Raw genomic sequence first — 23,925 nt, 5'->3', positions numbered from 1 at the left:
GATGAACGCTACTACAGACTAGTTTGTCCAGAGGGCCAGTTCCCATGCAGCAATCTTCTGTGTAATTCTGTTCTTGTTAATTCAGAATGAAGTCTACCTTAGGCCCTTGGCCAAAAATAGCAATTTCTGTGAGGTCTTTAAAACGGGGAAATCGCATTATAATGAGTCGACAATGCAGACAGGCCCCACGGGGGTGGTGGTGGTACGTAGAGAGGAACTGTATGTGTGACCAGGCTTTAAAGTGGAAATCTTAATCTGAGGTTCGGATAACAGGGATCATACACATGACATCATGTGGGCTGACCCTCCCAGAGCTGAGCAAAGTGATTGTGTCTTTGCCAAGTAGGATTTTGCTGAGTGCTGCAATGACAAGCCCTTACCTGACATAACGCAGACACCTCCCCACAAATGACCTCTGGATAATCATCCAGGACACAAACGCTGACTGGTTCTTCTCTACCCTCGCCCAGGGATGCTTAGGTCAAATTATACCACAACTGCAACTTACTTTTCGTGGAGTAGAGTCCAGTAGCGCAGGGATTGTTGCATTTGCCTCGCAAGCGAGAGGACCCGGGTTCGATTCTCGGGTGGGGGAAAACCTTAGGCAAGTTTCCTTACCCCACATGTCTCTGTTTACCTAGCAGTAAATCGATTGGCGGATCTCTTTGGAAGTAATAATCTCTCCCCTCCCCCAAAAATTGTGGGCTGAGGCCATGACTATCTTTGGGACACTGCTGTGCGCAATTGGCCTGCTGTGTTTCGCTCACAAAATACACAGTCACTCCACTTTACATCCTGTGAAGCACTTTGAGATGTCTCAAAGAATTGATAGGGATCTATATCAAATGCAAGGATTATTGGTATTTATACAGGGTGACCTAAAAGCCGGGATGACATTACAATGTCTAGTAAGTCTTAAAGAAATTATGATATTTATTTTAGATAATTAGGACAGATATCATGACTTTTTGGTCACACGGTATAACGCCCTACAGTGTAGCATCTCAATGCGTTCCCCTCTGCAAACGATGGAATTCCAGGAGCAATGTGTGTGAGCTGTACCAACGCCAGTGTAAACACAGCCTGGGCCATGCTCCCGGCCTGGCTTGCTGTGGGGATGGGAGCTCAGCGCTGATGGAATTTTATATATCTGTTTTGCAGAATTCTTGGCAGGGGAGAGCGTGATAATTTGGGGCTCTTTCTGTTTGTGATTTCTCGGGAATGTTTGGCCGTTTCCAAGTTCATTTTGCAATGCCTTTGGTAAAGAGAGTGTGAGTGCCTGAGCCCAGACAGCAACCTGGTCAGGTAAGGAGGAGAGCAGGGCAAGTGCACCCCAGTGAGACACAGCGCATTTCGTGAGGGGGCGGGTGGGAGGGGAGGGGACAGGAATTGGGAAAGGCTTATAATAATAATAATCATTGCATTTGATATAGTGCTTTATCATATCATTGAGACATCTCAAAGCCCTTCACAGAATATACTATATGTGTAAGTATGTGTCTAAGGCATCAAAACATCTCAAAGTGCTTCAAGGGTGTAGTGACCATATATTTGTAAACAAACACAGCAGCCAATTTTCACACTGCAAACAGCTACAAAGTCAATAACATTTTTTTCTGTGAGATTGTTTGTCCAGGACATTGGGAGAAACTCCCTTCTCTTTTCCAATCCTGTGAATGTGCACCTGAACAAGAAGGGAGCTTGGTTTGTCGCTGGCACGTCTGACAATGCGGAGCTCCCTCCCCCATCCAACACTTGGTATTTTGTGGGTAAAATGTTGGAGCCAATTGTGCACAGCAACAACTTGCACAAATATAGCGCCCTCCATGCAGGGCAGCATCTCAGGGCACTTAACAGTGGCGGAGCCTGATTCTGAGGCGGGCGGGGGGTGGGGGAGAGTGACGTAAGCACGGTCGAAAAGCGAGGTTTTCAGGTGGGACCGATAAAGGGGACAAGGCTGAGGAATTGAGATTGAGGGAGAGCGTTCCAGAATTTCAGGGCGTAGTGGCTGAATGCCACTGGGCTTTCAGTGAAGAGTGGTGCGGGGGGGAAACAAAATAGTAATAATCATTGTATTTCATATAGCGCCTTATCACGTCGTTGAGACATCTCAAAGCGCTTCACAGAATGCACTGTAAAGTGAATCGATTGTATATTTTGTGGGCGAAGCACAGCAGCCGATTGGGCACAGCAGCGTCCCACAAACAGCCGCAGATTGAGTGACCAATTTATAATAAAAACATTTTAAAAGATTTTTTGGAAGTAATTATTACCCCCGGAAAAGCGATCTGCCAATTGTGTGGAGTAAGGAAACTTGCCTAATGTTTTGCCCTGCCCGGGAATTGAACCCAGGTCCTATTGCTTGCGAGACGAGTGCTCTAACAATTACGCTACAGGATTCCATCATCTACATAAAAGGCCCCTTTCTCCCAATCTCCTCGTGGAGTCCTGTAGCTCAATAGTTAAGAGCCCTCGTCTCGCAAGCGAGAGACCTGGGCAGAGCGAACTTGGGTACGTTTCCTTACTCCACACACACGTCTGATAATAATCCCTCACAAAAAAAATGTGGTCACTTCAATCCCTGACTGTGTGTGGGACGCTGCTGTGCACAATTGGCTGCCGCGTTTCACCCACAAATAACACAGTCCATTCACTTTACAGTGTGTCCTGTAAAGCGCTTTGAGACGCTTTGAGACGCCTGGGGGTTGGGGTCTGGGGGGTTGGGGGGTTGGGGGGGCTGAGGGTTGTGGGGGCTGTGGGGTTGGGGTCTGGGGGGTTGGGGGGAGGGGGCTGGGGGTTGGGGTCTAGGGGGGGTTGGGGGGTTGGGGGGAGGGGGTTGGGGGGGCTGGGGGTTGGGGGAGGGGGGGTTGGGGGGAGGGGGCTGGGGGTTGGGGGGAGGGGGCTGGGGGTTGGGGTCTGGGGGGGGTTGGGGGCTGGGGGTTGGGGTCTAGGGGGTTGGGGGTTGGGGGGAGGGGGCTGGGGGAGTTGGGGGAGGGGGTTGGGGGAGAGGGGTCTGGGGGGGGCTGGGGGTTGGGGTCTGGGGGGGGTTGGGGAGAGGGGGCTGGGATTGGGGTCTGGGGGGTTGGGGGAGGGGGCTGGGGATTGGGGTCTGGGGGGGTTGGGGGGAGGGGCTGGGGGGGGCTGGGGGTTGGGGGAGGGGGCTGGGGGAGGGGGTTGGGGGGAGGGGGCTGGGGGAGGGGGTTGGGGGGAGGGGCTGGGGATTGGGGGATTGGGAACACCACACAGTTCAGGACACACCAACACCGCCCATTCCTGGAATTTATCAGATTGTGCCCTTATATGGAGATGTTGGGCACCGGGAGGGCTCTCACTGCACTGCACTGCACTGCACCGACACACAGAGAGAGGGAGAAACTCTTCAAAAGAGAAGGGTTTGGCGCCGCTCTCATCTAAAGTCAAATAAAAGCAGATTCCCACCGTCACTGCGCACTGCACTGTCCTCCACTGCGGCCACAGCTCAGCCCTCACACACACCCTCACAGAGACCCCCCTCACACACACCCCCTCACACAGACCCCCTCACACACACCCTCACAGAGACCCTCACACACACCCTCACAGACCCCCTCACACACCCTCACACACACACCCTCACACACACAGACCCTCACAGAGACCCCCTCCCACACACACAGCCTCACACCCCGACCCCCTCACACACACCCTCACACAGACCCTCACACAGACCCCCTCTGTCTGTAAGATGTCCCTCAGCCACACACAGTTCACTAAGGGTCCGAGGTTTGGACTGACGGCTGAGATCACCAGTAAGGTAAGGTCTGACAGTCCTCACCCTCCGCTCTGTCCTCTGCCCCTCTCTTCCCCCAAACCTTCTCACTCACTTCCCCAAACTCCGCACTTGTGCATTTTCACAATAAGTTTTAAAGTTTGTGTCTAATAATTGTCCCATTGTTTGAGATTTCTTTTACAAGTTGTTGGGCGTCGCCCCCTCCTGAGCTGCTGCTTACACTGATCACTTCTGCCCGACGTTCTACTCCCTCTTTATATCTCTCTATATGTATATATCTTTATATATATATATATATTTCTATATCTATATCTCCCCCTCTCTCTCCCCATCTCTCTCTTATCTGCCATCTCCATCAGCACCTCACCTTTTACCCGCATGGCTATATGTATAGATATATATATAGATATATTTGTGTAGAGGACATTTTTCCAGCCCTCCACATCCCCTCTTATTAAACCAGGAATTTCAGAGAATTCCTGAATTTGGCAAAACCTCCCGAATTCTCAAACTTGTGCCCAGTTTTCTATATGTTCGAAGCAACTTGGAATCTCAACGGTGAAACCGCGTTTCCAGAAGGAGCCGAATGCCGGGAGGGTTTGGAATACTGAGAGAGTAACTCTAGATCCAGGTGGGAATGTTATCCCCATGTGCCTCATCGTCCTTTCGGTGAGACGTTAAACCGCGAAGGTCCCGCCTGCCTGTCCAGGTGGTCATTAAAGATCCCACGGCGCTATCCGAAAAGAGAAGGGAGTTTCTCTCTCCCGGTGTCCTAACAATAATCATAATAATAATCCCTGCATTTGAGATAGCGCTTTTCACGTCTTTGCAATGTCTCAAAGCGCTTCACAGAAAATACTGTAAAGTGAATTGACTGTATATTTTGTGGGCAAAATGCAGCAGCCAATTGTGCACAGCAGCAGCGTCCCACAAACAGTCGTGGATCGAGTGATCAAATTATTATTGTTTTTTTCTTGAGGGATTGTTATCATGCGTGTGGAGTAAGGAAACTTGCCCAAGGTTTCACCCTCTGCCTGGAATTGAACTCAGGTCTCTCACTTGCAAAGCGAGTGCTCTGACCACTGAGCTACAGGACTCCACACCGAAGTTGTGGGACAATGCTGCATCCAAATTGGTTGCCGCTTTCACCTACAAAATATACCTCTGTCGCCTCTATTGTAAGGAGGAGGAAGTGAAAACACCTTCATTGCAATAATCTTCCAGTTTCCGTGCTGTTGGGAGGACGCTGCAGGGGTCCTGGGAATATGTGGATGTGTTAGTGTGGAGTTTGGCTCAGATGCAGTCACTAGTGCCGGTTGAGTTGTATACATTTGAGCAGACAGTGATACGAAAATACATTTGGAAATTATTTTATTGAACAGAAACTTCGGAAAAGAGAATTGAGTTTCTCTCTCCCGGTGTCCTGGCCAACAATTCCGCAGATAAAATTCACTTCGTGGGACATTCTATGTAAATCAGCTGCTGTTTTCATCCATAAAATCCTGTCACTGCTCTGAAGCACTTTGAGATGAAAAGGCGTTATATTAAATGTGAGGATTATAAATTATTGTCAATTGAAGCAGCTTATAAATTCCTCTGATTTTGAGGGATATCAGGATGGCTGGATGAGATAAGGTGAAGGGGGCAGTTGCTATATTTGATCTGCTGGAATGTGCTTGTGGATGCTGACTGAGGCCCCTCTCTCTCCCTCCTCGCTTCACCCCCTTCTCTTTCCCCTCATCCCTCTCTCCTCCCCTCATCCCTCTCTCTCCTCCCATCACCCTTCTCTCTTCTCCCCTACCTCCTTCCAGCGGACAATGTTCAAGGTTCATCAGAGGCTTCTCTCTTTTTTTTGTCTTCTTTCTTTTCCTTCGGACAAAATTGGATATACTTCCCAGACACGACATCATTGGCAGGGATGACATCATTGGCAGGGATGACATCATTGGCAGGGATGACATCATTGGCAGGGATGACATCATTGGCAGGGATGACATCATTGGCAGGGGTGACATCATTGGCAGGGGTGACATCATTGGCAGGGGTGACATCATTGGCAGGGGTGACATCATTGGCAGGGGTGACATCATTGGCAGGGGTGACATCATTGGCAGGGGTGACATCATTGGCAGGGGTGACATCATTGGCAGGGTGACATCATTGGCAGGGGTGACATCATTGGCAGGGTGACATCATTGGCAGGGGTGACATCATTGGCAGGGGTGACATCATTGGCAGGGGTGACATCATTGGCAGGGGTGACATCATTGGCAGGGGTGACATCATTGGCAGGGGTGACATCATTGGCAGGGGTGACATCATTGGCAGGGGTGACATCATTGGCAGGGGTGACATCATTGGCAGGGATGACATCATTGGCAGGGGTGACATCATTGGCAGGGATGGCATCATTGGCAGGGGTGACATCATTGGCAGGGGTGACATCATTGGCAGGGATGACATCATTGGCAGGGGTGACATCATTCCTAAAAGGATGCCGGAGTCCTCTCTGCTTTGTGACAGAGGACAATGTGGATTCTCTCCTTTTCTTGGACAATTTGCTAGTGAAATGGGGGAGTGAGTTCCCCGCAGTGTTCAATACAGCAGGCGGCAGCCTGGCTCGATCAGTCTCGCTTCTGAAGGTTGTCAGAAGTTGTGGGTTCAAGCCCCCATGTTAGGCTGTCATTCAGATGAAACATGAAACCGAGGTTTAGGTGGACATTAAAGATCTCATGGCTGTTTGAAAGAGTCCTGGCGAACAATCTCCAAGATAAAGTTGGTCATTCGTTTCATGGCTGTTAGTGGGATTGGGAGCTGTGTGCAAATTGGGTGCTGCATTCACTTCCAAAATACACAGACACTACACTTTACAGAAGATCCTGTTGAGATGTTTCAGTGATGTGTTAAAGCTCTGTATCAATATCCAGCAACGTATGTCCCTGTGAGGGAGCACCTTCCTCTCTGAGACCCAGCCTCTGGCTAAGAGTCCCTCTCTGATACCTCAACCATGTGGAGAATTGGCAGCAGTTTCAATCACAGCTGTGATCAATCCTGTGGTTCGGGGAAGACGGCCTTCCCGCCCATGCTTAAATACCCTACACTCGCAGCCTGGGGGGGAAATTTCTTAAGCAACAGTAATATAATCCATGCTGTGTGCAATTGCCTGCCCTGTTTTGCCCGCAAAATATACAGTCAATTCACTTTAGTGTATCCTGTGAAGCACTTTAAGAAGTCTTGACGAATGCAAGGATTATTATTATAAATTTTCATAGTTCTATGCAGTAACTTAATGACATCATCGAGATGTCTCAAAGCACTGCACAGGATTTTAGTGAGCTCCGGTTTGGATTAGCGTGTAGTGTAGTGACTGTATTTTTTCTCGGGGGTGGGGGGGAGAGAGGGAGTATCTTTTCAGGCGAGAAAGAACATAGAAGTTTGTCAGGTCGATTTTTGTTTGGTTTAGAAAAAACTGTGAACACTGGGCTTTGCTGATTTTTCTATAATGTTCTTGTTAAGAGGAAGCTGTGCTGGTGACGGGCTCTGGTTTTGGTCGGGGGGGGGAGGCATGCTCGGGGAGCAGTGGGGTGGGGTAGGCGGGCGGAGTTGGGCGGGTGATGTCAGTGTCAAGCTATTAGTAAACCTCAGGTGTGATACAAAATGGTGCGTTTCACTTGTCAGGGAGAGGAGAGTGCTGGCTGGTGCGTCACCACAGCCCTGAGCTCACCAACACTGGATCTGTGCGAGGAGGGGGTCGGTTGGGGTTGGGGGGGGGGTGGTGAGGGGGACACTAGTTTCAGGGACCAGCAGTAGAGCAAAAAATGCAGTGACATTTGATGTTGCAGCGAGTGGGCGGTTGGGCTGGGCTGAGCCGGATAGTCCTCGGTTCCTGTGCAGACTTGTGTGTGTGTCTGGTCTCTGTTTTTCTCCCCAACCCTGTCAAAGTTTGGAGAATTTTCCTGAGAATTTTTATCCTCACTCTCTCTCCTCCCCTTTTGCTGGAAGTGCTGAGTAATCTCCCGGTTTACAGTTTCATTGACTCCCAAGTATCCATTTTTCCCAAGAAATCACAGACAACGATTCCACACACACACACACACACACAAACTCATCCACACACAGGTGCACAGATTCACAAACTCACAGGCACAGAGGCAGACACACATGTGCACACACAGGCAAGTGCTGACACACACATATACACACACCCAGAGGCGCATGCGTGCACACAGGCACACGCACACATAATTCCACAATTCTGGGCAATCTGAAATTTTAATAATAATCAATCTCACAGGCTAAGACTAGGTGGAATTTGGGGCCTCCATTATTCACTCTCGCCTACCTGGCCCCCCAGCCCTGACGCCAGCCCCGACCCCAACCCCCAACTCCAACCCCAACCCCCAACTCCACCCCCAACCCCCAACTCCACCCCCAACCAACTCCATTGGGCACCACACAGCACAATCCCGGGCCCCAGTTCCCACCTCCTGATCTTTTTCACTTCCACGTTTTATGTTTGTTCCTTTTTTTAAAAACAAATAAAATTAAGAGACAGCAATTTCTGTCACATTCACTTCCTGATTCAAGCACAATCACGCTGTGTGGGTCTCTCTCGCGCTCTCTGTTTAACTTTCTGAGGATGTTTGATGAGATCACAGTGGTGACATCGGCCCACTTTGTGGCTGATTTTTTTNCCTTCATCAGCCGGATGTCTAACTCATGCAGAAACCTATAACCGTGCTTTAAGAACATCCAAACCAGACTGAAAATTAATGCATCCCATTTACACATGAGAACTATGTCCCTGGAGGGACCCATCCCGCTTATCTAATTCCAGAGAGCCAAGGCTTGGGGACCCCAGAGTGTGTGTTGGGGTAACTGCTGGAGTCTAACCGGCTAAACCCACACAGCTTGGCCATTGAGAGCGCTGCCACACTATCTGGCAAGTTTTCCCACTGGACCACTCTACCCTTTCAGGCTTTGGCTGCAGGGTTAACAGGAGAATGGGATGACTCCCAGCCCCCAGTGACTGATCTTCCCTTCCAGAACCTGCCGATGAGCCAGGCTGGGCTGTGCTGTTATCAGCAGTGGCCTGGACCCGTCTGGCTCAGGAATCCGACTACCGAGACCCCCACAGAGGGCTGGCTCGATTCCCACACTCCGTTGTCAACCATGGTGGAAGTTTAAACTCACTTTCCAGCAGCTGTCGCCCCAAGCCTCAGAGGTTCGTCATTAGCTATCTGGTGGACATCTGCCTTCAGTGTAGTGGGAGAACCTTTACAGAACAGCTCGTGATGTTCCAGCCACCTTGATGTTCTTGAGGTCTAAACCCACTAAAGCCACCGAGGGGTGAAGGGGATAGGCTGGGGGCGCGTGAAGGGAGCTACATGAGTCGGTCTCCGTGTCCCTGGGAATAAACCAACTATCTGCATGTGATTAAACCACAACAAGTTGTGTTGATGCTGTTTTGCGCCTTTCACATGTGGAGGATGGCCCAAGGTCCTGCTGGGTGTCGAGGCTCTGTATTGTTTGAGTGTCAGCGTGCTGTCAGGCAGGTTGTTAGGCGTCAGCCTGACTCTGCACCCTATCCCGAAGCCCTAACCTCATTATGTGAAGGATTCAACAACAAGAACAAATATTTGCATTGACTTAATGCCTCTCACACAGGGTAGAGACCCGGAGAGCTTGGATTCACTGAGTACCCAGTGGCCGAGCCAGACAAACAGCTGTAAACAGGTTTATGTGACTGATGGCTGATCATATGAAGTGTTGAATGTTTTTGACAGTCAGAGAGAAACTTGGCTACTGAAACAGGAAGCTGGTTACAGAGGATTTCAGCAAGATCTGGGCACAGGCCAACAACAAGGGGAGCAGGAGGGGAGCAAATGGTCCAACACAGAGAGAAAGACAGATATACATACAGACAAACAGACAGAGACAGACAGACACACATGCACACACTCACACTCAGAGACTGACACACACATAGGCACACACACATATACACACAGAGAGAGACACGCATATAGGCAGAGAGGGTTGAGCCACCTCTCCCATCAGGTAATGATATAATTCTTGAGAGCCACACAGTGTCCATCACATTAAAACATTCATTGGAAATTCCTGTCAATTGTAGTGACTATTTTGTGGATGAACGCAGCAGCCAATTAACACAGAGCAATGTGCCACAAACAGTCATGGAGTGAATGGCCAATTTTATCAGGGGGATCGTTAGCCAGGACAGCGGGAGAGACAAACCACTTTCTTTTAGTGATGCATAGTGCCATGGGGTCATTAGTGTCCACCTAAATAGGTAGTTGGGGCTGCGGTTTACAATGATTCATCTGAAGGACAGCACCTCCGACAATGAACCCCACCTCGAATGTCACTTAAATGTCAGCCTAGACTCAAAGTCTGACTTGTGGCTTGAACCCACCACCTTCAGACTTGCTTTTATGAATTCCAGGGGTGACTGACTGAAGCCCACCGCAGCCGGGGGTGAGAGGCGGTTGTGGAGGGTTGATTAGCGGATGTTCTGTGACTCTTTTCCCCCCAACACCCACAAAAGAGAGACAGAGAAACATAGAGTAGTTTGTTGTAGAAAGAGCTGGCTGTGCAGTTGCTGATGGTAACCTCCCTCTCTCTCTCCCTCAGAGCCTCTCTGTGTGAAGACATAGCCCGAGCCTCCCGGAGAAGGGGAGTGAATCAGATCCGGGCTGGGTTTATTGTCTGAACACGTTTAACAAACCACTGAAATCTGCCAGCAAAAGACAGCCAATCCAAATAAGCAATCAGTCACGTCCCATTCCCTCTCTGGGGTTGCGACCTTAAAATAAGGGCAGAGGATTTTTGGGCTGAGACCAGGATCTCTCCTGGTGCAGAACAATGAGAATCGGGAGTATCCGTCCCCAGGGAGAGGACACGAGTTGTGAGATTAAGAGGGACAGAGAGCTCCTCGGGGAGTGAAGACATGGGGAGGTGGGATGATTATTATTAATGATAATGATCCTTACATTTCATACAGTGCCTTATCGTGTCATTGAGATGTCTCAAACACTTCACAGAATATACTGTAAAGTAAATTGACTGTATTTTATGGGTGAAACGTGGCAGTCAGTTGTGAACAGTAGCGTCCCACAGACAGTCATGGATGAGTGACCAAATTATATTTTCTGAAGAGATTATTAACCCCTGGAAAAGCAATCCACCAATCGACTAACAACCAGGTTCCTACTTACTGCTCGGTAAACAGAGGCGTGTGGTGTAAGGAAAAGTGCCTATGGTTTTGCCCTGCCCGGGACCCAGGTCCTCTCGCTGGTGAGGTGAGCGCTCTAACCACTATACTATGGGATCGTGGGAGGCATTAGCACATGATCCGTGGAGTGTGGGAGCGGCTTGATGGGCTAAATGGGCTCCAACCTTCCTTCCAATGTTCTCTCTGATGCGAATGTGCAACCGGATTCCTTTGATTGGGGAATCCTTACAGTAACTGGGAATATTTCCCCCTTGTCCTCTTGAACCCACAGGAATGCTGCTCCGAGAGTGGATTGGAGGAATATTCTGGTGGGGGATGTGGGAGCAATGTTACTGGCTTCCTTGGGTGTGAATCCTGGGGACGTGTCTCGTGGATGGAGCACTGTCTTTAGTTATTCCCGTCTAACAACAACAACTTGTACTTATGTAGCAACCTTCACGCCTGACGGCATCAGTTGGGTTGTCAGACTGAACGCCGCCTCATGACGCTCTCTCTCTCTCTCTCCGCCGGCAGATCGCTCAGAAATATGATATACAGAAGGAGGAGGAGTTGCGGGTCTGGATCGAGAGCATGACCGGGATGGCGCTCGGGGACAACTTCCAGAAGAGTCTGCAGAACGGAATCATTCTGTGCGAGTGAGTGCGACCTCTCACAGATTAGTCACCCTGATAACAACAACAACAAAAACAATAATAATCCTTTTATTTGACCCAGCGCCTTATCATGCCTTCGAGACGTCTCAAAGCACTTCACAAAATACACTATAAAGTGTAGTGACTGTATTTTGTGGGCAAAATGTGGCTGCCAATTTGCGTCCCACAAACAGTCGTGGACTGAAGTGACCAAATTATTATTTTATTTTTTAAAATATATTATTTTTTAAGGGATTATTACCCCCAGAAAGCGATCCACCGGTCGACTAAAGACCAGGTTCCAACTTACTGCTAGGTAAACGGAGGAAAATACTACAATACCCACCAGTAATAATACTAATCTGTGACCGATAATAGTAATGCTATGTTGTCAGCTGGTAATAATGCTCCTACTCCGTGGCCAATAATAGTAATCCTTGCATTTGATATAGGATCATTTATCACATCGTTAAGAGGTCTCAAAGCGCTTCACAGGATAGACTTTAAAGTGGAGTCACTGTGTATTTTGTGGGTGAAACACCGCAGCCTATTAATAATACAGTGTTATTAATAATAATTCATGTAACAATTATTATAATTGCAATTATTTTTATATAAATTATTTTAATTACAATTGTAAGTATAATTGATATAATAATAATTAATAATACTGCATTTCTGGCCAGTAACAGTATCCCCACCCTAAAGCAATGAGTTACAGGAGTAACATTGTGCTGAGATTATGTGTGTCAGCCTGTGAAGCGCTTTCAGAGGTCTCGACGATGTGCCAAATGCAAGGATTTTTAATAATATTTTTGTTACTTATTTGATTTACTCCCATGAGCTTGTGGATGCCCAGAGCTAATCCAGCCTCCTAAACCACTTCAGCAACCTCAGCACAGACCGGATTATAACCAAAGTCACCCGCACCCACAAATTCCTCCCCATCCACTCACCCCCCCTCCTCCTACCCTACTCCTCCTCCGCTGCCCCCTCCGCTTGGCATTCCCCGCCTCTCTGCGCTGTCGCCGTGACCGAGCCATCAGTCTGTAGACCACCAACCCCCTCCCTCTTCCCCAATTCCTTGTTTTGTAATTCCTTCCTTATAAACTCGCTGTATAAGTGCAAGTTGTTGTTGTATGGGCCAGCTCGTTTTCTCCCTCGCTCCTCCCCATTTCCTCTCGCTCTTTATTTCCCTCTCTCACTACCACCCCCCTCGCTCTCTCTCTCTCTCTCTCTCTCTTCCTTGCTCTCACTGTCTCTCTCATTGTCTTCTCTCTCTCAGTCTCTCTCTCTCTATCTCTCTCTCTCGGGGCTGGCAGTGATGCAGGTGGATGGATCCCAACATGCGCAGGGTGCCCCTCCCTAGCAGTGTGACACCCCCCCTGCCCACCCCGCCCCACCGTTACGGGCCTGGTTTCAGCTCCAGACCGGTTCTGGAACCAGTTTGTGTTTCGCCGGGAGGTGTGGAATTGGATCCATTGTGTATGATTTGTTTACACGCTGATGTTCTGTGGAAAGATAAGATTCCCAGAAAGGTTCTGCCAAGAAGCCATCAATCAGCCCACGTTCCGGTGCTATTAACACCAATCATTTATTTTTTTAACTCTGTAACTCTCTTCCTCCTCAATCCCTCCGCCTCGCCCCCTCCCTCCCCACATTCAAATCCCGCCTAACGACCTTCCTTTTCGGTTGTGCTTACGGTCACACCCCCTCTCTGGCTCGGTGTCAGACTCCGTCACTGTCACCCCACCCCATATGTGAAGGGAGCTATATGCGGGCAAGTTGTTGTTGTTTTGGTCTGACGCTCAGCTCTTTCTCCTCCTTTCCTCTCACTAACTACTTCCCTCTCTGTCCACGTCTCCCCCCTCAGTGTGTGGGTTGGGGTAACTGCTGGAGTCTACCACTTAGCTTACCATTGAGAGCAGTGTCTGACGAGCTTCCCGCTGCTTGTCCTGCTAGGACCACTCTACCCGTTAGGGCTGTGGCTTACAGGGTTAACAGGACCTGAGTGGGAAAAATCCCTTGTTTCAATCGTGCAAAGTGCTTTGAGATAGCTCAAAGATGTGATAAGGCGCGATATTAAATGCGAGGAGGATGATAAAAATAACAATCTGTGGGTTTTGAGAAAGTGGCAGGATGTCTCAAATTGTAGTGAAGTGACTGTGTTTTCGTTGGCTTTGCATTAGACAGACTTGCTCGTAGTAGAGGTTTGGTTGAAGAAGGCCCTTTGGCCCACCTGACCTTTACTATCTTGTGTGTTTCCCATTACAGCATCGAGCTGGTTCATATATGGGTCTCAATGCCCTGACCTCAATCACACCTCCTGCTACTGCAGCTGTTGACTCTCCTGTGTGCAGCAATGTTCCAGGTTGTACAGATGTCTACCTGCCTGTCTAACCACAACCATTTCTCTCCCCCTCAACAGACTCATCAACAAACTGCAGCCGGGCTCCGTGAGGAAAATCAACCAATCCAAGTTAAACTGGCACCAGGTAACTAACAAATGGTGTTTTTTATAGGGGTGGGGGGGCTCTCAACAAAAACAAATTACATTTACACAACGTCTTTCACGTTGGAAAGATGTCCCATAGCGCTGGACAGTTGAGGGCTTTTCACCTGAGCTGGGGGCTGGAGGTGTGGGCGAAATGGGGGGGTGGTCGGGAGGGTGTCTGAAGTCAAAGAAGAAGGTCTTGAAATACTCTCCTTAGCTGATCTGAAGTGGCTTCAAAGTGATGTGCTTGGCAATGCAATACCTCGCTCTCTTTCTCTCTTACACTCTCTCTCACATACACTCTCTCACACTCTCTCTTGCTAACGGGATTAAGGGATATGGGGATAAGGCGAGTAGGTGGAGTTAGAATAGATCAGCCATGATCTTATTGAATGGCGGGGCAGGCTCGAGGGGCCGAATGGTCTGCTCCTAATTCTTATGTGATGTTCTCTCATACACTCTCAATCACACACACACACTCTCTCTCTCTCTCACTCACACACAGTCCTGAGCCAATACCACTACACTTCCCTGTGAAGTGCTTTGAGATGTATCAATGTTACAGGCACTGTATCAAATGTATGGATTATTGTTATTATTTAATAATAATTCAGAATAATAATCCATTTCATACAGTACCTCATCGCATCAAGATTATCTCAGATCACTTCACTGTTAAGTGTAGTGACTACGTATTTGTAGGCAAACAGAGCAGCCAGTGTCCCACAGACAGCCATTGAGTGAGGGACCAATTTTATTGGGGGATTGTTGGCGAGGCCACTGGGAGAGAGAAAGTCGCTTCTCTTTTAGAATTGTGGCATGAGATGTTCATCATCCACCTGAACAGGCAGACTGTGCCCTGGTTCAATGTCTCAGCCAATGGATGGCATCTCCAACAATGCATCGTTCCCCCAGAATCTCATCGGAGTGTCCGTATGGAACTATATGGGTTCCAACAAGAACAACAAAATTACATTTGTAAAGCGCCTTTCACGTTGGGAGAACATCTCAAGGCGCTGAACAGCCGGGGATCAGGACCCGAGTGTGGGGGGGGGGGGGGGGGTAGGATTGGGATGAGGGAGGACAAAGGGGGTAGGAGGGAGACTGAAGGTACGGTCAAAAAAGAGGGTCTTGCGTTGTGCTTTGAAGGAGGCAAAGAGGGAACAAGGCAAAGGGACGGCGGCAGAGGGTGGGGGCAGAGAGGCTGAAATCCTGGCTGCCGATGGTTGGGTGGGTCAGGCAGAAGACCTGGAGCAGACAGATTGATAGGGGGTCAGCAGGTCAGAGAGGTGGGAGGGGGCAAGGCCATGAATGGCCTTGAAAGTGAGGTCAAGGATTTTGAATTGTATCCTCTGAGGGATGGGGTCACAGAGCCTGGTGCGGGAGAGGACATGAGCTGCAGAGTTCTGGGTGATCTGCAGCTTTTGGAGGGAAGAGTTGGGAGGCCGACAAGGAGGGAGTTTCCGTAGTTGAGCCGAGATGCAATGAATGCACATATGAGGGTTTCAGTGGCCCTGAGGGGTGAGGCAGTGGCTGAGTCGGGCAATGTTGCAGAGGTGGGGTTAGGCAGAGTGGGTCAAGGGACGGATATGGGGGAGAAAGGACAGTTGAGGGTCGAACAAGACACCCAGGTCTTAGTGAGGTGGAGTGGGCAACCGTGGATACTGATGCTGCCAGTGCCTGAGGTTCTGGCGTGAGCCAATCAGGAGGGCCTCAGTCTTCCTGACATTCATCTGTAGAAAGTTGGCTCTGATCCAGGACTTGATGTCAGACAGACAGTCTGTCACAATGTCAGTTGTCCTGGAATCGAGGGGGGAGGCAGAGAGATGGAGTTGGGTGCCATCTGCATATATATGGGAGTTGACCCTGTGTCTGCGGATGATGTCACCAAGGGGGAGGTTGAAGAGGAGGGGACCGAGGACAGAGCCCTGAGGAACACTGCACAAGACTGCGGGGGCTAGAAGAGACAAATCCAAGTTCCGACTTGGGGTTTGAACCCACAACCTTCTGACTTGAATGTGCGCGATTGGTTGCCTGACTTTCGCCCACAAAATACAATCACTACACTTCGAAGTGTTTCCTGTCAAGCGTTTGAGACATCTCGAATACATGATAAGGCGCTGTATCAAATGCCAGGATTATTATTGAAGGTTAGAGAGGCTGGAATTCTCCTTTTTTCCTTCACTATTTCAGTGAGCGAGTGGTAAACGTGTGGGACAGCCTCCCTAGGGAGTCGCTGGAAGCAGAAATGAACTGAAATCCAAAGCAAATCAGCTTTGTTTGGAAATAGTATTCTGCAGATACTGTATATATGGGAACGACATGTCAAGCGACGGCCAGGATGGTGGAAGGCGAATTGGATGGACCTTGATCTTCTTTCGTCCAGCAAATTCTTATGTTCTCCTCATTGACCTGTGTTCCTCCCTGTGTTACAAACAGCTGGAGAACCTGACCAACTTCATCAAGGCCATCCAGCATTATGGTATCAAACCCTACGATATATTTGAGGCCAACGACCTGTTTGATAACGCGAACATGACCCAGGTTCAGACCACGTTGCTGGCGGTGGCTAGCATGGTGAGTGAGACCCTCCAAACAGCCCAGTGTGTCGCTGGTGCCAGCGCCGGGGGGCAGGCGGGGGGGGGGGAGAGGAAGGGGATGAGAAGTCAGGCTGACTCCTCGCTGTTTGTCACCAGGCGAAAACAAAGGGAGTAGATACCGGGGTCAGCATCGGGGTAAAGTACGCGGACAAACAGCAACGCTCGTTTGATGAAGAGACATTGAGAGCCGGGAGCACCATCATTGGCCTCCAGGTACTGGCCTGACTCATCCCCACCCCACACCTTCCTCTCCGTTTCTCTCTCATTTTCTCTCTTCCATTCTCTCGATTCCTTTCTCTCTCTCTCTCTCCCTCTTTCTTCCTTCCTCTCGCCCTCTCGCTTTCTATCTCTCTCCCTCTCTCTCCCTTTCTCTTTCTCTCTCGCTCCCTTCCTCGCTCTCGCTCTCTCTCTCTCTTTGTGTGTGTGTGTGTCTCTCTCTCTTTGTGTGTGTGTGTGTGTGTCTCTCTCTCTCTTTGTGTGTGTCTCTCTCTCTCTTTGTGTGTGTCCCCCCTCTCTCTCTCTCTCTCTCTCTTGCTTTGTGTGTCTCTCTCTCTCTTTCTCTGTCTCTCTCCTTAACCCGGTTTGCTGTCGGTGCTGTCTCACACACACAGATGGGTACTAACCGCTGTGCCAGCCAGTCAGGGATGATCCCGTACGGAGCCAAGAGGAACCTGTACGATCAGAAGCTGAACATCGGGGTTCCCTTGGACAGCAGCACGATCGGGCTACAGATGGGCAGCAACAAGGGAGCCAGTCAGGTGTGTACCTGGGGGTTGGGGTGCCCGATGGGGGTGGGACGTACGTGTGTGCCCCAGCGGGTGGTTGGAGGATTATGGGAGTGTGTGCCCAAGGTGGGGAAGGGTGTGCCTGTGGGCAGGGTAGTGGGGAGTGTGTGTGGGGGGCGGGAGGGTGTGCCCATGGGGGGTGGGGAGTGTGGCAGGGGGAGGGATGATGGTGGAGGGGGAGGGAGTGTGCCCCCCCCCACCCCAAATCAGGCAGATCACAGGAAATTCTTCACAGAATGACTGTGGGTGTTGAGCTGAGCCTGACGGACTGGGCTGGATTGAGGAAGAACTTCTTCACTCAAAGGGCGGTGAATGTATGGAACTCACTACCCCAAAGGGCTGTTGACGCTCAGTCCTTGAACGTATTCAAGACTGAGATAGATAGGTTTCTTATTGCAAAAGGAATTAAGGGATATAGGGATAAGGCAGGGTTATGGTATTAGCTGGAGTTAGATAAGATCAGCCATGATTGAATGGTGGGGCAGAGGCTCGGAGGGCCGAATGGCCTCCTCCTGCTCCTACATGTTACGTTATGTTAAGATGGTGATGTTGGGAGATGTGGGGAAAAAAAGGGATGTGTTGAGGTTTAGAGGCGAGCGAGGGTCAGTGTATTCAAGCGCTCCTGAGACGCCACCCGGCGTGGAGCTCTATAAATGCAAGTTGTTGTTATTGTATGTTTGAAACCAGAGGAGTGCGAGAGCCAGGCCGGAGTGGCCGGAGGGTGAGTGTGAGAGGCTGGGCTGGGCTGCCCGACCCCTGGGGTAACGCCTTGTTGTGTTTTCCCGCAGACGGGGATGTGTGCACCAGGAACCCGGCGAGGGGTTTATGACAAGAAGCTGTGTTTGGAGAGCTGTGACCACACCACCGCCTCCCTGCAGATGGGAACCAACAAAGGAGCCAACCAGAGCGGCCTCAACATCGGGCTCGGGCGTCAGGTCTACGATCCCAAATACTGTCCCCAGAGCACCCTCCCCGCGGACAATCACAGCCCCACCGTGACCACCGGCCAACACAGCCCCGAGGGTCCCGGACAGCACCCCACTGAGGACAGCGAGGAGTATGACTGAACCCCCTGACCCCTCCTGATCCCAACCCCTGACCCCCGACCCCTGACTCTGGCCTCCTGACAACTGACTAACCTCCTGACCTTCGACTCCTGACCCCAGCCTCCTGACCCCTGACCGTAGCATCCTGACCCCATTTTCGCTAAAAGAAATATTGATCACTAAAGGTGATCATCTCCACTCCCAAGTCTTTCTAACTGTAAATCCCACAAACAAGACTCGATGGGAAGATTTGCTCCTCAAAAGTGTCCACAACAACTATATAAATGCAAGTTGTTGTGGCGGTGGTCCCTCACCCTGTGCTGCCCGCCCACAGCAGTCAGTGGCTGTTCAAAGAACAATTTGTTTTTTTTAAAAAATGCATAGAGTCACATAGAGCGTCACCACACGGAAACAGGCCATTCAGCCCACTAGTCCGTGCCGGCGTTTATATGATCCCCTCCTCCCCCCCCCCCCACCCCATCGGCAGGGTTTACCACGGTGAACGTTGAAGTTGTGATGTTGTGAAGTAGGAGGAGGGACAGTGATGTTTCGATGATCTCATCATGGGTGGGGGGGGGGGGGCAGCGGTGGGGTGTGGGTGGGGGGGGGCAGCGGTGGGGTGGGGGGGGGGGGGGGCAGTGCAGGGATGGTCACCAGCTGCAGCCGGTAACCAGTCAGTCGGCTGTTATACCACTAACCGGTCGATGATGAATGTTTTGAGTTCGATCTCCTTACGTTGTTATCTGAGCTCAGCAATTTCCAGAAAACTTCAAGTGAGAATCTTGCAGTGGGGGGAACGGAGAGGGGAATGGAGCGGAGGGAGAGGGAGCAAAAAGATTTCTCATTCTTAACTCCATAAACATTCCGCTGTTTCTAAATACAGCATTTTTTGAAATAGGATAGAAACTGGATTATATTACATCTGATAACATTCCTGGGGCTAGAGATTGTTATTGTGTGTTTTATTTTAAATATGAAAGAGAACAGCGTTCCTGTAACACGAATGGACAGAGCGAAAGGCGTCTGAGGCTGTCAGTTTCTGCAGCACTGACTGACTCTGACTCTTGTCTCTGTGGGAGAGGGACAGAGCTGAAATCTACTTGTGTGTACATAATAAACAGTCACACACACACACACACACACAAACACACACTCTCTCTCACACACACACACACACAGGTGAAAGCTTCCATTAGGTGTGTGTTTTGTTGGTCAGCCGGGTGGGTGTCTGACACATGCGGAAACCCATCACCTGCTTAAGAGTATCCACACCTGACCATCCAGCTGGAGTGACTGGCAGATACGGGCTGACCCTCGCTGACTTTTCCTCCTACGCTTTAAGGTCAAATAAAATTTGCTTCTGTTGGGAAGGGAGTCCTGCCCTACTCCCCAGCCCACTGTCACCCTGTAACAATGCACGTTCACTGTGGGTGTCAGTATGTGTATGTTAGTCTCTCTCTCTCCTCTCTCCCCCTCTCTCCCTTCCCTCTCTTTCTCCCTCTCTCTCCTTCCCTCTCTCTCCCTCCTTCCCCCTCTCTCCATCTCCCTCCCTCTCTTTCTCCCTCTCCCTCCTTCCCTCTCTCTCCCTCTCCCCCTCCCACCCACCTTCTCTCTCCCTGTCCACCCACCAAGTTTGCTGCCTGTTCAGTGCTGTGTGCAGCCAAGGTTCACACTCTGATGTCTCACAGTGTTACTGTGGGTATTAGTGGGCGATAGACCTCTGTACTCTGTCTGCCTCAAAGCACTTCAGAGAATATACTGCAAAGTGAATTGACTGTATATTTTGTGGGTAGAAACGTTAAGCAGGTTAATAATAATCCTTGCATTTTCACGTCTTCTCAACGTCTCAAAGCGCTTCACAGAGTATACTGTAAAGTGAGTTGACCGTATATTTGTGGCCTAAACGCGGCAGCCAATCGCGCACAGCAGCGTCCCACAAACAGTCGTGGAAACAGAAGCAGCTACAGGTTCCCCTGACCCTTCAGCTTCCCACGTGAGTGTTCCACAATGAGCAGAGACGTGCCTTCAGCTCAGTCTTGATGGTGTTACTGAGCCCCCTGTGATATAGTGTTCGCTGCATTGCCTATTCTCTTGTATCTCAGTTTATTTGTAGTTAATAAATATTGGGTTTTTTTGTACACGTGTTTATCTCTCTCTCTTGTCTGCAAAGAACAGCAGAGCATAAGAATTCGCTGGCGAAAGACCGAAGTCCGTTTAGTTTGCCTTCCCCCAGGACCCTGGCGGTCACTTGACATGTCGTGTCCCAATCTATAGGCTGTTTCCCCAGATATTATTTTCTAGCTGAAATCTATCTAATCTGTTCTTGAAACAAATGACATTTTCTGCTTCCGCCGTCTGTCTCCCCAGGGAGCCCTGTTCCCATAAGTTGGCCACTCGCTCATTGAAGAAGTGTCTCCCTAGATTTGTTCTGAATTTACCCCCCGCCCCCCCTCAAAGGCCAGCGCTGAGCTACAGGGCAGGACTGGACTCGCTCCCTGTCTCTGCTGAGTCAGGAAAACCGCAGCCTCGGCAGCCAAAGCCTCATTCAGTCACTCTCTGGGCTCACACATGACAAGGTTCCATTGTCAAAACATGATGTGCACATACCACTAATGTACGAGAAGATGATGCACGTGCATGACATGAAACATGTTACATGTATGGCACACGCGTACAATACTGCGTGTACCACAGATCAACGCCCATACTGACTGGTGGACTTACAGTGGCTGAGGCGCATTGTGTAGCTGTAGCTCCCCCTTGTGGACAGACTGTACGGACCTCTCCATCATGCGTGTGTGGGGATGTGTTACACGCTAGTGTGTATGTGTATGACAACAATTTGGTCACTCAATCCACGACCGTTTGTGGGACATTACTACGTGCAATCGGCTGCCTCGTTTCATCCATAAAACACAGCATATTCTGTGAAGCACTTGGAGACACCTTAAGGCCATGGTAAGGCACGATATCAAATGCATTATTATTATTACCTTCTATCTACACCAGGAAATCAAAATGAGTCAAGACCCACATCCGATGACATCAGTTATCCCATGTATTGAAGCTCACTTCACTTTTAGGCTTCTGCTGGGATCTGCCACTTTGTTCATAGTTTTTTTGAAAGAACGATTCTTCTCAATTAATTTTTGTGCTGGAAATCTCCCATCAGTATTCCAATGCTGAGGTGTATCAGTGTGTCATTACAGTCTATTTTTCACAGTGCCACTCTAAGGCTACATTGGTCACTCAATCCCCGGCTGTTTGTGGAACACTGCTGTGCGCAATTGGCTGCCATGTTTTGCCCACAAAATACACAGTCAATTCACTTTACAGTCTTATCTGTGAAGCGCTGTGAGATGTCTCAATGAATTGATAAGGTGCTTTATTAAATGCAAGAATTATTGTTATTAGTATTATAGTTCAGCAGCCAAAAATCGATTCAAAAATAAAACAGATCCACAGGAATAAATGAGTCATAGCAGGAGAACAGAGAGGCTAAGGTGTGAAGCGATTTGTGGGAGAGATTGAGGAGCTCGAAATGGAGCAGCTGAGAGACAGAGCCATTGGTTCTTGGCGAGGACTGGATGGAGTTTGGGCGGAGGCGGGCAATGTGGTGCAAGTGAAGGAAAGCAGCCTTGGTCAGAGATCGGATGTGAGGGAGAAAGAAAAACTGAGGATCGAAGGTGGCTCCATGGTTCAGGGAGTTTGAGGGAAACCAAGGAAGTTGAGGACAAAGACAGGAGTGAGGAGATGTTGGCGGAAGACAAGGAGGATGGTTTCAGTCTTGTCCATGTTTAGGTGATGACTCAATGAACCAAAATCCCACACCTAAACATGGACAAGAACATCAGTGGTGCTGGAGTTGAGAGGGGAAACGGGGAAGTAGATTTGGGTGTCAGTTATGTGGAAGTTGACCTTGTGTCTGTATATGATGTGCCTGAGAGAGAGGGCGCGTATAGATGAGGAAGAGGAGAGGTTAAGGAACGAGCCTGAGATACTTCACAGGTGACTGTGCGAGAGGAGAAACCTTTGGACTAGACAAAAGAGACAGCGATCGGTCAGGTCAGTTTTTGTTTGGTCAGCCGGGTGTCTGACACACACGGAAACCGTTGCTTAAGGTCCTCCAAACCAAGCTGAGAATTCCATGCATCCCAACTACACATGGAAATTCCAGAGACAGATTGTTGGAATGGAATGTGCTCTCTCTCTCTCTCTCTCTAGAGGGAGGCATCCTGCTTACCCAATCCCAGAAATTATTCGGTGCAGGTTAGCAAGAGGCAAGGCTTGGGGGGAGCCCAGAGTGCGCTTTGGGGTAACTGCTGAAGTCGTTCACGCTACTTGTCCAGCTGTGGGGTCTCACTGAGGAGGATGAGGCTCCTTGATGGTGGGGGGGTAGGGGGGGTGGGGGCTAATTGTGGTCTAATTCTCTCCCTCTGTCCTGGCCAACAATCTCTCAAATAAACATAACACAAAATACTGCAGACGCTGGAAATGTGAAACAAAAATAGGAGTCGCTGGGAACACTCAGCAGGTCAGGCAGCATCTATGGAGAGAGGAAAGCGAGTCGATGTTTTGGGTCCATGACGAAGGGCCGAAACATTGACTCGCTTTCCTCGCTCCACAGATGCTGCCTGACCTGCTGAGTGTTCCCAGTGAATTCTATCTCTCAAATAAAGTTGATCATTTGTTTCATGGCTGCTTGCGGTGACATCGCTGTGCGCAAATTGGCTGCTGCCTTCGTCTGCAAACGCACAGTCACTCCACTTTACGGTAAATCCTGTGAAGCTCTTTTAGGACGTGACCTCCCCCCCCCCCCCCCCCCCACTCCAACGACTTGAAAGGCCCTGAACAAAATGCAAGAATTTGTTTTTATTAATTCTACCTAAAGTGCTAGAAAAAGGAAAGAAGAAAAATTAAGATCGTGCAAAATTATGGAGAGTTTTGTTCCCAGTTCTTAAAAAAAAACCTACTGCAATGCTCAAAGGGTTTTCCACAATTCTGCAGGATCTTAATTAAATATTAAGGCTAAACCATCGCTTAAACTGAGTGACATTGTAATGCGACAGAGCGGACACCAGGAGGAGACAGGTTCTCAGGGGAGAAAAAAGAGAGAGGAAGAGAGAGAGAGAGAAGAAAATGCACATGAAACAGATATTTATGTGGTGGAAAGGACACATAAGACGTCCCTCTTTCTCTCTGTTCTTAAAGGCTTAGGGCAGCTTGGGGCAGGTGGGGCCTTCTCACAATGACAATCTTACGGGATCAAGCCCCACGTCGGGACAGTTTAGGCTGACACTCCTGTGCAGTGCTGGGAAAGTGCACAATTGTCATTGGTGCCGTT

General features: G+C 49.6%; 1 protein-coding gene across 1 annotated transcript; it reads left to right on the top strand.

Moving 5' to 3' along the window:
• The first annotated feature begins 3,661 nt into the window (after positions 1-3,661).
• LOC103188141 (calponin-1) lies at positions 3,662-19,030 on the top strand. Its single transcript, XM_042342777.1, has 7 exons — positions 3,662-3,793; positions 11,538-11,659; positions 14,085-14,151; positions 16,590-16,727; positions 16,847-16,963; positions 17,362-17,508; positions 18,324-19,030. Exons 1-7 carry the CDS (start codon positions 3,725-3,727, stop codon positions 18,600-18,602), a joined length of 939 nt encoding a protein of 312 aa, XP_042198711.1. The 5' UTR covers positions 3,662-3,724; the 3' UTR covers positions 18,603-19,030.
• The last annotated feature ends 4,895 nt before the right edge of the window (positions 19,031-23,925 follow it).

This window comes from Callorhinchus milii, unplaced genomic scaffold (genome assembly GCF_018977255.1).
Source record: "Callorhinchus milii isolate IMCB2004 unplaced genomic scaffold, IMCB_Cmil_1.0 Scaffold21, whole genome shotgun sequence".
NCBI classification, from domain to species: domain Eukaryota; kingdom Metazoa; phylum Chordata; class Chondrichthyes; order Chimaeriformes; family Callorhinchidae; genus Callorhinchus; species Callorhinchus milii.
The sequence above is the reverse complement of the archived record's forward strand: the minus strand, read 5'-3'. Positions and strand labels throughout refer to the sequence as shown.

Bases quoted from the DNA above. Each gene is read 5' to 3' on its own strand.
- LOC103188141 (XM_042342777.1), top strand. From the start codon at position 3,725: ATGTCCCTCAGCCACACACAGTTCACTAAGGGTCCGAGGTTTGGACTG. The intron at 11,660-14,084 runs GTGAGTGCGACC...CCCCCTCAACAG, and splicing joins AACGGAATCATTCTGTGCGA to ACTCATCAACAAACTGCAGC. The intron at 16,964-17,361 runs GTACTGGCCTGA...TCACACACACAG, and splicing joins GCACCATCATTGGCCTCCAG to ATGGGTACTAACCGCTGTGC.